The sequence below is a fragment of the Urocampus carinirostris genome, chromosome 3, assembly GCF_059441175.1.
Source record: "Urocampus carinirostris isolate Australia breed hairy pipefish chromosome 3, RoL_Ucar_1.0, whole genome shotgun sequence".
In the NCBI taxonomy this organism is placed as follows: domain Eukaryota; kingdom Metazoa; phylum Chordata; class Actinopteri; order Syngnathiformes; family Syngnathidae; genus Urocampus; species Urocampus carinirostris.
In genome coordinates this window covers 34,977,530-34,991,580 of record NC_142351.1, presented here as the reverse complement: position 1 = coordinate 34,991,580, position 14,051 = coordinate 34,977,530, and the positions used below count along the sequence as shown (strand labels likewise).

General features: G+C 40.6%; 1 protein-coding gene across 1 annotated transcript in view; it reads right to left on the bottom strand.

The window, feature by feature from the left end:
- Positions 1-219: 219 nt before the first annotated feature.
- LOC148369549 (vitamin D3 receptor A) overlaps positions 220-14,051 on the bottom strand; it is a 66,447-nt gene continuing 52,615 nt past the window's right edge. The window contains exons 8-10 of the mRNA XM_088331609.1: positions 7,309-7,460; positions 7,111-7,227; positions 220-3,865 (exon numbers count right to left, since the gene is read on the bottom strand). Of these exons, the coding sequence (XP_088187735.1) occupies positions 3,612-3,865; positions 7,111-7,227; positions 7,309-7,460 (523 nt within the window). The 3' untranslated portion in view covers positions 220-3,611. The remainder of the gene's footprint in view (positions 3,866-7,110; positions 7,228-7,308; positions 7,461-14,051) is intronic.

Sequence of the window (14,051 nt, the reverse complement as noted above, 5' to 3'; positions counted from 1 at the left end):
TGGACAGTAAACTGGACTGGACTGACAACACAGAAGCTCTGTGCAGGAAAGAACAAAGCCGACTGTACTTCCTCAGAAGGTTGGCGTCCTTCAACATCTGCAAAAAAGCTCCTGCAAATGTTCTATGAGACTGTTGTGGCAAGCGCCCTCTTCTATGTGGCAGTGTGTTGGGAAGGCAGCGCTAAGAAGAAGGATGCCTCTCGTCTTAGTAAACTGGTGAGCAAGGCGGGCTCTGTTGTGGGCACAGAGCTGGAAAGCCTGACAACAGTAGCTGAGAGACTGGCACTGAAAAAGCTGCGGTCAATCATGGACAATTCATCACATCCACTACACAGCATCATCTCCAAACAGAGGAGCAGCTTCAGCGACAGAATTCTGTCACAGTCTTGTTCCACGGACAGACTGAGGAGATCATTTCTTCCTCATGCCCTGAGGCTCTTTAACTCCACCCGGGTGTGTAAAAGTCCACATTAAACCCGGCCCCCACATTTGCATCTTACCCTATTTTTATTACAGTGTGTATTCCGTAGCACTATTTAAATACTCTATATCAACACGTTATATTGGGTATTTTTGTATTCTATATCTTTTCATTTATAATTGTATTTTTCAACACAAGGATACTGCTGGAAGTGTGAATTTCCCTACGGGAATGAATAAAGTATCTATTTATCATATTTGTTGTTGTTATTTTTTTTTTTACAAATCTGCAGTATGATCAATAAATATTGTTTTCTATGGACCTTTTTATGTTTGTCGTTTTTCACATTATGAAATAAAATTCATGCAAAATTTAAGGTGGAAAAAAAGATTATTGAACTATTTGTTTCAACAGCTTATGACTAATCCCCTGTTAAAATAGTCGTTGCAGCCTTATTGGTGACCGATTCATACATCATTCCTTTCATGCATAGAAATGTTAAGTGACATGATTTTCCATGTACATCCCATAGATGCTAATAGTTGGGGACAGTTTGGTTTGATAATTGCCTAGAAAATAAAGCCTCTGATTTTGTTTACTTCAAATCAGACACACTCGCCAAAGGTTCTTCTCCATCCACCGACTTAATAGTACAACATAAGGCTCCATAACTTTTAATTGCATATAGTTCTTGCTAGTAACTCCAAATAATCTTAAAATATTTTTAGCCATATTCTCAACAAGTGTATTTGAAATTATGTACAGATCAGACTGGGAAAGTGATATCTACAAAGTTTGTCCACAAGGGGAAGGTCTAGACCGGCTGAGGGGCTCTGTAGTGCTATTCTATGTAGCGAAGATAAACCCTTCTTTTATCACATTAACATCATCTTTACCTTTAATACTCAATATTCTAAATGATTGGCACTGAACCTGAAGTGTGGTCCAAAGGTCCACCACCCTCAAAAGGATGTTTGGAAATGTAGTATATATTTTCACTTGTCCTGTTAGTTCAATTGATTCGTAGCTTACGTTGGTACAATTAAAAATCACAGAGATGCAGATCGCTTCTAAGGATTGTTAAATCCACGACCGACACACATTCTCAAAACCACGTGCACGCTATCAGACACAACTTTATCCCTGAGGTAACAGCAAGCAAAGTATCTGCTGCTGTTTTAGCAGCCCAACTTAAATGTGGCGGAAGGCGACTGCCGCCACAATGGAACGTCACTTTTGCCAGTCCACAAACATCACAGGTCCAGTAAAAGAACTGAAAAAATTGGGAGGATCTCAAGCCTCAGCCACGCCCTGATTGAAACCCCCTTGTGGTTCACTAATACTTTCTTTTTGTTGTTGTTTTGAGTTGTACACACAATACTCCGCAGATGTATATTGTCAACGAGGACTCAAACACACTGAGAGATGACCTTCAAATATTTTTTTGCAGAATTTCCCAAACTGATGGCCGCTGGTCCGCTTTTATTAGGTAGACAATCGTCAGGGTATTATCAAATAGTGTCTTTAATGGGTTCTTTTATTAACTCTATGAAGGCCAGCCAATTTTAAAGGAGAGGATCAACCAGTTCAAGACGATTTTCAGTCTGTCAAGGCTTACAGAAAAGGGTCTGTTGGGGCTATTAGAACAGATTCTATCAAATAAAACATTAAAGGATAATATTTCCAACATAATGTTTTTTTTTTAAATTTCTACTTGAGAAATAAGGTTTGCTTGGTCGAAATCAGCAGCATGGCAGCGCAGTGGTTAGCGCATGTGCGGCACAGTTCTGAGGTCATGCGATCAAACTTTCCTCTGTGGATTTTGCATGTTCTTTCCACGCTTGCGTGGGGTTCCTCCTGGCACTCTGGTTTCCTTCCACATTCCAAAAATATGCATGTCAGGTTAATTGGCCGGTCCAAATTGTCCCTAGGTGTGACTGAATGGCATTAGTTCGTCAATCTGGTTCTAAACCTCAGAGTGCCACCACTTTTCAATATGCCAGCTCCGCAGAAATTTCCATTGCTTTCTACATGTTTTGTTTTAAATTAATCTAAGTCATGTAGGTTTTATTGACGTTTTTATTTCTTTATCTATTTAAAAATAATCAGGGAGTTATTTATGTACCTTAATACGAGCTGCAGCTAAGCCTTATCTTATTTCCGACGCGGTTAGCTTTCGGTTTAAGTGTAAGCTTAGCCATGTTAGTTGTGTCGTAATTAAAATTGATTTAATGTAAAGGGTTTTAGAGAGCTATGAGGTTCTATTTGAATTTATAACAAATATCTGTAGTTTCTGTTTTCATAATTAAAAATAACACCAATTTTTAAGCTTTTGCAGCAAATTCATATCGGTTATCGGCCTCATTGCAAAACTAATAATCGGTATCGGCCTAAACAGTACAGTATTTGACTGACTTAATTTTCACAGGAAATACGGCTGAGGCATTGCTATGCATATCCCAATCATGATATTTACTTGAAAGTACATATGGGACAATGGCGCGCAACATACTGAAGGCACCTGCTGGCCATGTACCTGCCAATGGCACTCAAAGAGTTAATAAGTCATGTCTCCCTCAATGGACCGAGCTGACAAAGTTTGGGAAACCTGAACCTATTTACACAACATGACCGACGTGCCTTAAAATCTTAAATAGCTTTATATTTGTTTTCTCTATACAGTTAAACATATACATTTCGTTTATATAGCATTATACATACGTACACTTTTGAAAATGTCCCTTTTGACTGAATAGCGAGGACTTACAATTGTCGTGGGTCCCTCTTCAGGTAGCCACACTTCTCTTTTGTTTTTTTTTTTGTTTTTTTAACTTCCAGCTCCAACCCTGTCAATCCTAGCAGGCTTTTTCCTCTTCCTCAAAGCACAACGCTTGTTTGTAAGCAGCAAATATAAGTTGTCTGGATGACCATGCCCTTTGCCGTCTAATAGGAGTTGAAAACGATTCAGGACATTCAGTTGACAGAGGTTTTGTTGAATTAAGACTAACTGAACATCCGGTTTGCCGCAACTGCATCCCAGAATTTTGGGCGGCACGGTAAGGTCTAGATAAGGAGTGTGGCACATGAGGGTGAACTACTCACGTCATGAACGTGTTTTCCATCGATTGTACTGAGCAGAGGCGGAGAAAGGGTGACGTAAAGGTGATAAGCTTGCCAATGTTCGTTTCTGCTAAGACACCTCGCTACCAAAAACCTCCAGCACCAGCGGTGTGAGCTGCATGCTGTGCTCGGGCTGAAAAGACAACGAACGGTACTGCTTGGAGTGCTCCTCGTTCAGGCTGCGCAGGTCAGCAAGCTTCTGGATCATCTTGGCGTAGAGAAGTCGCCCGCCGGGGTGGTTGACTCGGATGTAGGCCTGGAGGGTCTCAGACATGTGGTCCTGGAGCTGCTCGATGCGGCCGTGGTCCTGCACGCCGGGCCGATCTAAAATGTAAGACATGGGTGGATGTGGAGTTTGGGATGCGGATGCAGGGTGAACAGAAAATTCCTCAAATTAGGTACAAGAATACAGAATCCTGTGTTTCTCTAGGAAATTACCACCTTGCCATCTCTACTCAACTTTATATTCACACAGTTTCTCCTTTCAGTAGAAATGAGAATTTCTCTTGTCAACGTTAACCTTTGTTCTTTCATTTGATTAAATTTTCATTGTCATGTAAACGAAAGTAGTTTGTTAGTATCAGACCACTTGCATTATTTATTTGTGTGTCTCTAATATTATCCTTCTGGACTGATTAATCATTATCATATCAATGAACTGAAAAATCGATAATTTAAAGCAACAATTCAAATACAGTGCATCCGGAAAGTATTCTTTTTCCACATTTTGTTATGTTACAGCCTCATTCCAAATTGTATTAACTTAATCTCTTATCTCAAAATTCTACACAAAATACTCCATTATGACAATGTGAAAAAGTTTTTTTTTTTTTACTTATTTTGAATTTATTAAAAATAGAAAACTAAGAAATCACATTTACATAAGTATTCACAGCCTTTGCCATGAAGCTCAAAATTGAGCTCAGGTGCATCTTTTTTTCACTGATCATCCTTGAGATCTTTCTACAGCTTAATTGGAGTCTACCTGCAGTAAATTCAGTTGACTGGACATGATTTGGAAAGGCACACACCTGTCTATATAAGGTCCCACAGTTGAGTGTGCAAGTCAGAGCACAAACACCAAGCATGAAGTCAAAAGAACTGTCTGTAGACCTGCGAGACAGGATTGTCTTGAGGCACAAATCTGGGGAAGGATACAGAAAAAATTCTGCTGCTTTGAAGGTCCCAATGAGCACAGTGGCCTCCATAATTCGTAAATGGAAGACATTTGGAACCACCAGGACTCTTCCTAGAGCTGGCCGGCCTTCTAAACTGAGCGATCGGGGAAGAAGGGCCTTATTCAGGGAGGTGACCAAGAACCCCATGGTCACTCTGTCAGAGCTCCACCGTTCCTCTGTGGAGAGAGGAGAGCCTTCCAGAAGGACAACCATCTCTGCAGCAATCCACCAATCAGGCCTGTATGGTAGAGTGGCCAGACGAAAGCCACTCCTTAGTAAAAGGAACATGGAAGCCTGTCTGGAATTTGCCAAAAAGCACCTGAATGACTCTCAGACCATGAGAAACAAAATTCTCTGGTCTGATGAGACAAAGATTGAACTCTTTGGTGTGAATGCCAGGTGCCATGTTTGGAGGAAACCAGGCACCGCTCATCACCAGGCCAATACCATCCCTACAGTGAAGCATGGTGGTGGCAGCATCATGCTGTGGGGATGTTTTTCAGCAACAGGAACTGGCGGACTATTCAGGATAGAAGGAAAAATAAATGCAGCAATATACAGATATCCTGGATGAAAACCTGCTCCAAAGCGCTCGTGACCTCGGGCTGGGGCGAAGGTTCATTTTTCAGCAGGACAACGACCAAAAGCACACAGCCAAGATCTCAAAAGATTGGCTTCAGAACCACTCTGTGAATGTCCTGGAGTGGCCCAGCCAGAGTCCAGACTTGAATCCGATCGAACATCTCTGGAGAGATCTGAAAATGGCTGTGCACAAACGTCTCCCATCCAACCTGATTGAGCTTGAGACTTATTGCAAAGAAGAATGGGCAAAACTGCCTAAAGATAGGTGTGCTAAACTTGTGGGATCATAGTAAAAAAGACTTGAAGCTGTATTTGCTGCCAAAGGTGGATAAACAAAGTATTAAGCAAAGGCTGTGAATACTTATGTAAATGTGATTTCTTAGTTTTCTATTTTTAATAAATTAAAAAAAAAGGAAAAAAAAAAACTTTCACATTGTCATAATGGAGTATTTTGTGTAGAATTTTGAGAAGAGATTAAATTAATACAATTTGGAATGAGGCTGTAACATAACAAAATGTGGAAAAAGTGAAGCGCTGTGAATACTTTCCGGATGCACTGTATGTTCAGAGTATTGCTTAGTGATAAATGCTTGACACTCTATAAGTCAAATTAATTTTGATAAGAAACCAAATAAATATAATTTTCTCTACATATTTCACAAGTCAACTAACTTTGTCATGTGAGGGCCACATTACTTTTCTTTCTCTGATGAGGAGCTAGGGTAGGTTTGTAAGAGGAAAATGTGACAATTGCAGGAGTGCCCAAATATATAAAAAATGTTTTCTAGGAAGCTCAATCAAATAACACTTCTGGAATATTCACAGAACAAAAGTCAGAAAGTTAATAACAACACTATTTCTGAACTACATATTAATCAAATAACATTCTGGGTTGTTCACAGAAAAAAAAGCACATGGAACATAAACTTTCTATTGTCCCATGCAGTCTTAACAGGTCCAAATGTATCTTAGTTGTACGAGCACTGCACTACCAGTGATGTATGTAAGACTTGCGAAAAGGCAGTATATTTTATGTCAATATATCACTATTTTTAGTCACAGTACCAGAGATGAATGTTAATTTTGTTGTGCGTTTCACATGTTACAAAGACAATAAATTTGTGATTATTGTAAGTGGCATTATCTCAGGAGGTAGAGCGCTCGTCTTGGGATAAAGAGATCGCAGGTTCGGATCCCGCCTTTTTCTTTTGGCACTAGGGGGAAGTTTCATGAAAGTGAAATAAAGAAATCAAGGGAAACTAAAAAAGTGCAGCTTGATCTAATCTGGCCAGCACATTTTTGTTAATGGGTTGCACTTTAGCCGATCCAGGATGAGGATAAGGAGGGGTGGTTATGTCAAGCGAGCTGTCAATATTTGGGATAAATGCACGTTCATAGCATCTTCAGATAGACACCCAGGATCGAGCTCAGAATAACAGGAAAAGTGTCGTACATCCTCTTTCACAGCCGCTGAACAACTGCTCTTTGGTGGGTTTTATGAAGTTGTTCAAGAAATTATGAGGGAAAAAAAGGTTTGAAAAAGTCCATGGGAATGCTAAAATAAAACATTCATCCAGAATTGGTGACAAATGAGCAATGTTCACAAAAATAATATACCCTTATATATATATATATATATATATGTATATATATATATATATATATATATATGTAAATTCTTCAGTTCAGAAGCAACGTATTGAAAGAGAAAAAGATCATAATGAATAGAATCAGTTGACCTGCAATGAAAATAGTTCTGTTTATCACATGCTACGAACACAAAAAAGCAAAGAAAAAGTAAAAAAGTACCTGGAGATAGCAGACAGATAGCCATCAACAGGACATGTTCCTCCTCATGCAGGTTGAGCTTCTTCAGGCCAACCTGGAATTTGACTAGGGGCTCAAGCAACTCTAGAGTGTGACCCGCTACACAGCAAGACATTCAAATAGGCGTTACAACACAGATTTTGGGGATTATTAAAGGTGTGAAAATGATTTTTATTCAACCTTTGGTGACATCATTGATGCAGTACTTGAAGTCTGGTCCTCCGCAACTCCAGGACATGTCCTCCAGGTTGAAGGACTGATTGGAGCGCAGCATGATGATCTCAATGGCGCTCGACTTGAGAAGAGCAATCTGGTCTTCTGCTGTCAGTTCTCTGAAACAAAGCCAATATGCTTTGTTAGAACTAAAAATGGCTTTGGATGGGAATCTCCATCTGGAAAATCAGTGAATGATTGTAATGAAGGTATTGGCATTTTGAAACATTTTTACGTAACCGATTAATGTCCTATTACAAGACACGACAATTATTTGTGAACGTGCCTGATCTAAACTTTTACAGAGCAAGCAAACAGTGCAATCAGTTTATATTAGATGTGTCTAGCCTCATTTTTTCCACTTCCACCATAAAACCAATATCGCATCCAATTCTGTTTTTTCCCAATCAGAATTAACTTTGAAAGACCCAGCTTTGTAAAATTGTAATATATTTATTTAAGTGTAAGAGGTGCTTTTTTTATTGTTGACTTTCTCCACATTGACATAGTCATTGGGTGCTATCATTCAGACTCACAATGATTCTGGTTGGAGCATTTATATAAGAGCCCAGCCCACAGGTGTAGAACTTTGTCTGAGAAACAACACTTTTGGTTTTAATTTTTGTGTCGTTTAGTGTATCATGCAACCAGTCATGCAATGGGTTTTGATGATGAATACAGACGCTTCCCCACTTACGACCATTCAACTTACGAAAAACGGTAGATACGAACATTTTTTTTCCGGATGTCGAAAAATATCTGGACCTTCCTGTGAGTTAGATTTTGGATTGTGTGACCCTTATTCAGAGTACAGGACAGTACTGTAGTGCTTCTTTTCGCCACTATCGGTGCGTGGCGCTGTGAGAGGTCCCCCAGCATCCACCCGAAGAAGAAATCCGCTCCCTCTTTCTAATTTGTGTGTAAACATCCTATTCTGTATATGTAACAGCGCGCTAAGAACTTTGGCATTTTTATTTTTTAATATCTTGTGCATCCATTCAATACGGTTGGTGTAAAGTGTAAAGCAGAGGCGAGACGTTTCTTTTGAGATGAAAGTGGAATAAGAAAGCTTGATGTGGTTGAGAAAATTATTGGATCAATTTTTCCGGACACTTTTTTTACCACGGAGGGAGTCGCCTAACTCTTGAAGCTCATCTTCCAAAAGTAACTTTAACTTAACTTGATTTATTTTTTAGAGCATATCAGTTTAGTACAAAACAATACAGGTTACTTATACAAGCCGTAAACATACTTATATAAACCTTAAACATACAATCCATACAAAATATAGCACTGAAGCAACTTATGAACTAATTTAACTTAAGAATGATCGTCCGGAACCGTTCGTAAGTATGGCAGTGTCTGTATAGGACTGTATTCCAGTTTGAGCAAAAGATGGCAGTGCACGGAAGATGTATTGGCTCTATAAATTATGTCTAGCATGTTTGTAACCAAAAGTGGGGGAAAAAAAAGGAAAAACCCGACAGGAAATTCTTTTACACCATTGACCCAGTCTTGTAATATTACAATGTTCCAATAAAAGTCTAAGAAAAATATATTTTGTTACCTCAAACATGTCATTTTTTATCTCTGAAGGCCTACTAGAACTCCATTTTAGTGGTTAAAAAATCATCGGAGTCTGACAGGGTTAAGCATAATATACAGTAGCTGGCATTTTACTCTCGAGTTGATTCAGGTTAACATTATCAACCTTATTTGTCCTCCTGGTTCTTTTAATTTATGTAATTTTCCATGGCTTTTAGGGAAAATGCAAAAAATGCTTTTTTTTCGGAAGCACAGCTGTTTTGATCATGTCGTTCACAAACCATAATCATGCTGCTAGATAGGATAGCAGCAGCGGAAACTGGAATGGACTGCTTATAAGAGCATTGCTTGCTTATTTTGTAGATTAAATTTGACCAAAAAATCTTTCATATTTGAGCTAATATTACACCAATATCTATTTTAGATTGCAGCTACTTTATATTATATTCATAATAATCTACACCCACAAGAGTATACTTAAAATTATACTTCATGTTTGACATGAGTTATATGCGCAGAACAATCCACTTGAATCAAAATGTTTTTGACTGCACTCACCTTTGAAACAGCCACAGATGAACGATTTTCATATGATCATACCCAGATAAGGGGGTGGGCCGTGATGGTCCTTACTTAGTGTATGTACTAGCATTTGAGCCTAATTTAGAACTATAGAATACCATACTAAAATCAGGGGTTCAGATTATATGCACATATTTGGTAGTGTGTAGAGGTAGGATCTTGATAAAATTATGTTTGTAATACACCATGCCTTGAGAAAAAGGAAAACTTATGTCCCATACAGCTAACTTTAAGCGAAACGTCATCGATTTCGCTGAAGAATCAAGCAGCGAGAATGTTGGGTGTAGATGAAAATGTGGAATCATCATGAAATTATACATCACTGGAAATTGCACCAAAGGACAAAAATGCAAACAGTTGATAAAACATGGACAGTACCCAGAAAATAAGATTTTGGAGTGGTTTAAAGCCTGGTGACAAATTGGAAATAGAGTGTCTTTGCTAAGTGTTTGTTTGCGAGCTCTCAAGGTTGGATAAACCAATAAATTTGAAAAGTTCACTGCTTCCACAGGTTTGTTTATACAGTTTCTTTTATTTATTTATTTATTTATATATTTTTCCCTGTGGTGAGGGGCCCTCTCCTCGTGAGAAGTAAGAGAATTCTCCCACCGTGGTCCGCTGCGCGTCGTAAAGGACGACTAAAGTGGGGGGAGCTAGGGGACTGGGGATCCTCTCCTCTCTATCTCTACTTTCTAAGAGACAGCAAAGCAAAGAAGGGGGCCGGGAGACCGAAAGGCCTCGCAAACCCTCGTTATAGGGTCCCTAAATGTGAGAGGATGTGGAAGTAAAGCGACTGAGTGGAAGAAAGAGGAGATCGGAAGGATGATGACTAAAAGGAAGGTTGATGTGTTAGCCTTGAGTGAAACAAAGATGAAAGGAAAGGGTGACTTACAGCTTGGAGGTATGCATGGTAGACGGTCTGGAGTTACGGGTGGACATGCTAGAGAAGTAGTGGCTGTGCTTGATTGAGAGTGAGAAAGCAAATGAAAAACTGGTGGAGTGGAAAGAGATATCTTCCAGATTGATGTGGGTGATGTTGAAGTGGGGTGTAGAAGTATGGATGTTTATAAGTGCATATGGACCTGGTTCAGAAAGAAGCACTGAGGAGAGAGGAGTTCTGGAAGGACTTGTCCGAATGTGTGGCAAGTGCGAAAGAAGGGTGGAAAGTGGTTATACTCGGTGACCTTAATGCTAGAGTGGGTGATGAAATGGTTGAAAATAAGATTGGTAGATATGGAGTACCAGGAAGAAATGAGAGTTGGGGGAAATTGCTTGAGTTATGTGTGGAAAATGAGTTGGTGATTGGAAATACATTGTTTAAAAAGAGGGGCGTGAATAAGTATACCTTTGTCAGAGTGGATAGTGGCAAGATGCTGGACAGAGCACTGATGGATAACGTAGTGGTTAGGAAAGGGATGTTAAGTAAGTTGTTGGATGTGCATGTTTACAAAGGTGAAATGAGTGGTATGTCTGATGAGAGAATAGATGGAGCGTGGAGGGATAGTTATAAGAAGAGTGTGAGGGAAGAGGATAAAATGTCAGAGTTGAATAAGGCAGAAAAGGAAAGAGTTCAAAGAGAGGATAAGGGAAGAGTATGAGCGGATTAGTAGAAGAGAAATGGAGAGTGTGGAAATTGAATGGAAGTGGTTTAAAGTGGCAGTGTTGAGGAGTGCAAAAGAAGTGTGTGGAATGAGAAAAGTTGATCGAGGTATTAGGAAAGGAAGTGAATGGTGGAATGATAACGTATCAGAGGCTGTGACAGAAAAGAGACGTGCCTTTGAGGAGTGGCTTCAAGGTAAGAGTGGCGATGCGTATGAAAGATATAAAGTGAAGAAAAACAAACAGAGTTGCCGGATACAACCGAATGTTTGATCTTGCATTACACATAGTCCAGTGTTTTTCCGAATTGCTCAGTCCACAATTGAATAGATTTGGTAGTACAGTCCATAAACATGCACGGTTAAAGTCGCCGTCGACGATAAAGCTCCGTTGGGGTGTGCAAGCTGCTGTTTATTGATAGCAGCGGGCAGGAGATTTAGCGCTATGCTAACTTTAGCATCCGGTGAAACGGTTAGCGGTGAAAAGTAAACAGCAAACACAAAGACCACAGTAAACTCTCCCGGTACATAGAAGGGTCTGCACGATACTGCTAGAAACTCCATATCGAGTGAGCAGTGTGTGTCAATGGTTTGGCTATTATTGTAGCGCGTAGTCTCCAACCCCTGTTTTTACCGGAGTCTTCGTCTCGTTCGAGCCGGTGATGTAATGCGGCGTCGGGAAAGCCAAGACTCCGTGATGACAAAAAAGATCCTCCAATTCCGGACGTTGTTGGTGGCGATCTGCAGCTCAAATTCACTCATTGTGGACGATGGATCTGGCGTTGGTTGAACATGCTTGGGAGCGCTGGTCTGTGTGGTCGCCTTCTTAGCTAAGCCTTTGTTCCGTCGTTGTCGGCAGGCGGGCAAATCTTCTAGGGAGATCCGGTGGTCTCTGTATATCCCTCGGGATGTAGTGGATATTATTGTAAATGCGAAGGGAGTCGAAGGGAAAATATGAGGGATCAGGGGACACTGAAAAGCAAAAGACGAACTGGAGCCCGAGCTGCAGCGTCTGCACAACGCTGCCGCCATCTTGACATGTAGGGAGTGAGACAAGTGAGTGGTTCCCTGTGTTGACTAGTGTGAGACGGGTGTGTGATGTCACCATGGCTGTTTAATGTGTACATGGATGGTGTGGTGAGAGAGGTGAATGCAAGAGTATTTGGCAGAGGTGTAGAGATGATGGACAACAGTGGAACAGTGTGGCAGGTAAGTCAGTTGTTGTTTGCAGATGACACAGCGCTTGTGGCTGATTCTGAGGAAACATTGAGAAAGTTGGTAACGGAGTTTGGAAGAGAACGTGATGGGCGTAAGTTATGTGCGAGATTTGGGAAGAGTAAGGTGAAGTGATCATGTGATGGAGTGGGCATGGCGTAAAAATAAGGCTGCATGGACAGGTGCTGGAAGAAGCTTAGGTACTTGGGTTGTGATGTGGCTGCAGTCGGTGGAATGGAGTGCGAGGTATTGCACAGAGTGAATCAAGGAAGCGAGGTTTTGGGTGCTCTGAGGAGAGTGATGAGCAACAAGAGTATGAGTATGGATGTGAAGAGGGGACTGTATGAGAGTCTGATTGTGACGACTGTATTGTATGGTGTAGAGACTTGGAGCCTGAACGCAGATTTGAGAAGGAAATTGAATGTTTTTGAGATGAAGTGTTTGAGGAGTATGTTAGGAGTGGCAAGATTGGAACGATTGAGAAATGAAATTGTGAGAGACAGAAATGGAGTAGTCGTGGAACTGAGCAAGCGTGTTGATAAGAGAGTACTCGGTTGGTTTGGACACATGGAGAGGATGGATGAGGAGCAAATGTTGAAGAGGATCTACGGATCAGAAGTCAATGGAAGGAGACCAAGAGTAAGGCCGCGATTGACGTGGATGGATGGTGTTATGAGTCTACTGCAGGAAAGAGGTCTAAATAAAATGGAAGCTAGAGCTCTTGTTGATGATACGAAGAAGTGGAGAGGTGTTGTTCTTAAGGATGGGCTTTGCACCCGTATGATGCGGCAGGGGTAAACCAGTGAAAGCTGTCGGGCCCTGCTGTTGAACAAAAGAGTGTTGTGTCACCCTGACCCGAGTGATATGGCCACTTTCTGGTGTCCCATTTCATCCGGAGGGACAAAAGCATGACCAACTTAGGTGCCTAACTTGTTTGGGTGTTTGGGGAATTGGGTTGGCCATGTCCAAAAATGTTTGTGTGTGTTTTTTGCTATTTTTGTTTCACTTTTATTTTCTTTGTTATTGTATGTGTTTGTCTTGCTGCCAGTCACCCCTCTTGAGGGATATGACCAAGGTAGATAGATAGAATTTATTTACTTTAGTGTGCGGTCTTTTTAAAGCAATTTTACGCTGTTGGCTTTAATTGCCTAGTTTTGGAGCTGTCATCCAAAGCCGAGGAAAATGGCCAACCCCAGAAAAAGGCAAACAGATGGATGTTGTGCATGATTTGTATTTCACAACGTTAAAAACACAACTTTACTTACACAGGGGCACACCAAAAGTTATTGTCCACGCATTTGTGTTATACATACTGTATATGCTAAATGCATTGTTTAAAATATTGGCTGGCAAAGAAGCTAAAAGTTCTAATACTATCGTGCTGATGTGCTGCAACGAAGGCTGCAGCAGGAAGAAATGGAAGGATGAAGTTGACTCAAGAGGATGACTTCATTCCATATGCACCCTACATCATCGGAGCGCTCACAGTGGGTCATTCTGTTCATTAACTGCACAGCGTACGAGTCTTTCAAGCTCAGTCAGATTCATTAGGCAGCAATATCAGGCCCGCTCCTAATACGTAACCAATGAATAAGTATGCTGGCCTTCATAACCCGCATGCACTTGAGGAAAATGATGTAATTTCCAACAAGGCATGGTTTATGGTCCCAAAAGAGAGCCCCTCCATAGTGGACCCTATTTATTTAGCATTCTTTTAAATGTTAGAACGGCAAACATGGAGCGCAGGAAAAGAATTCCGGTTACATAACA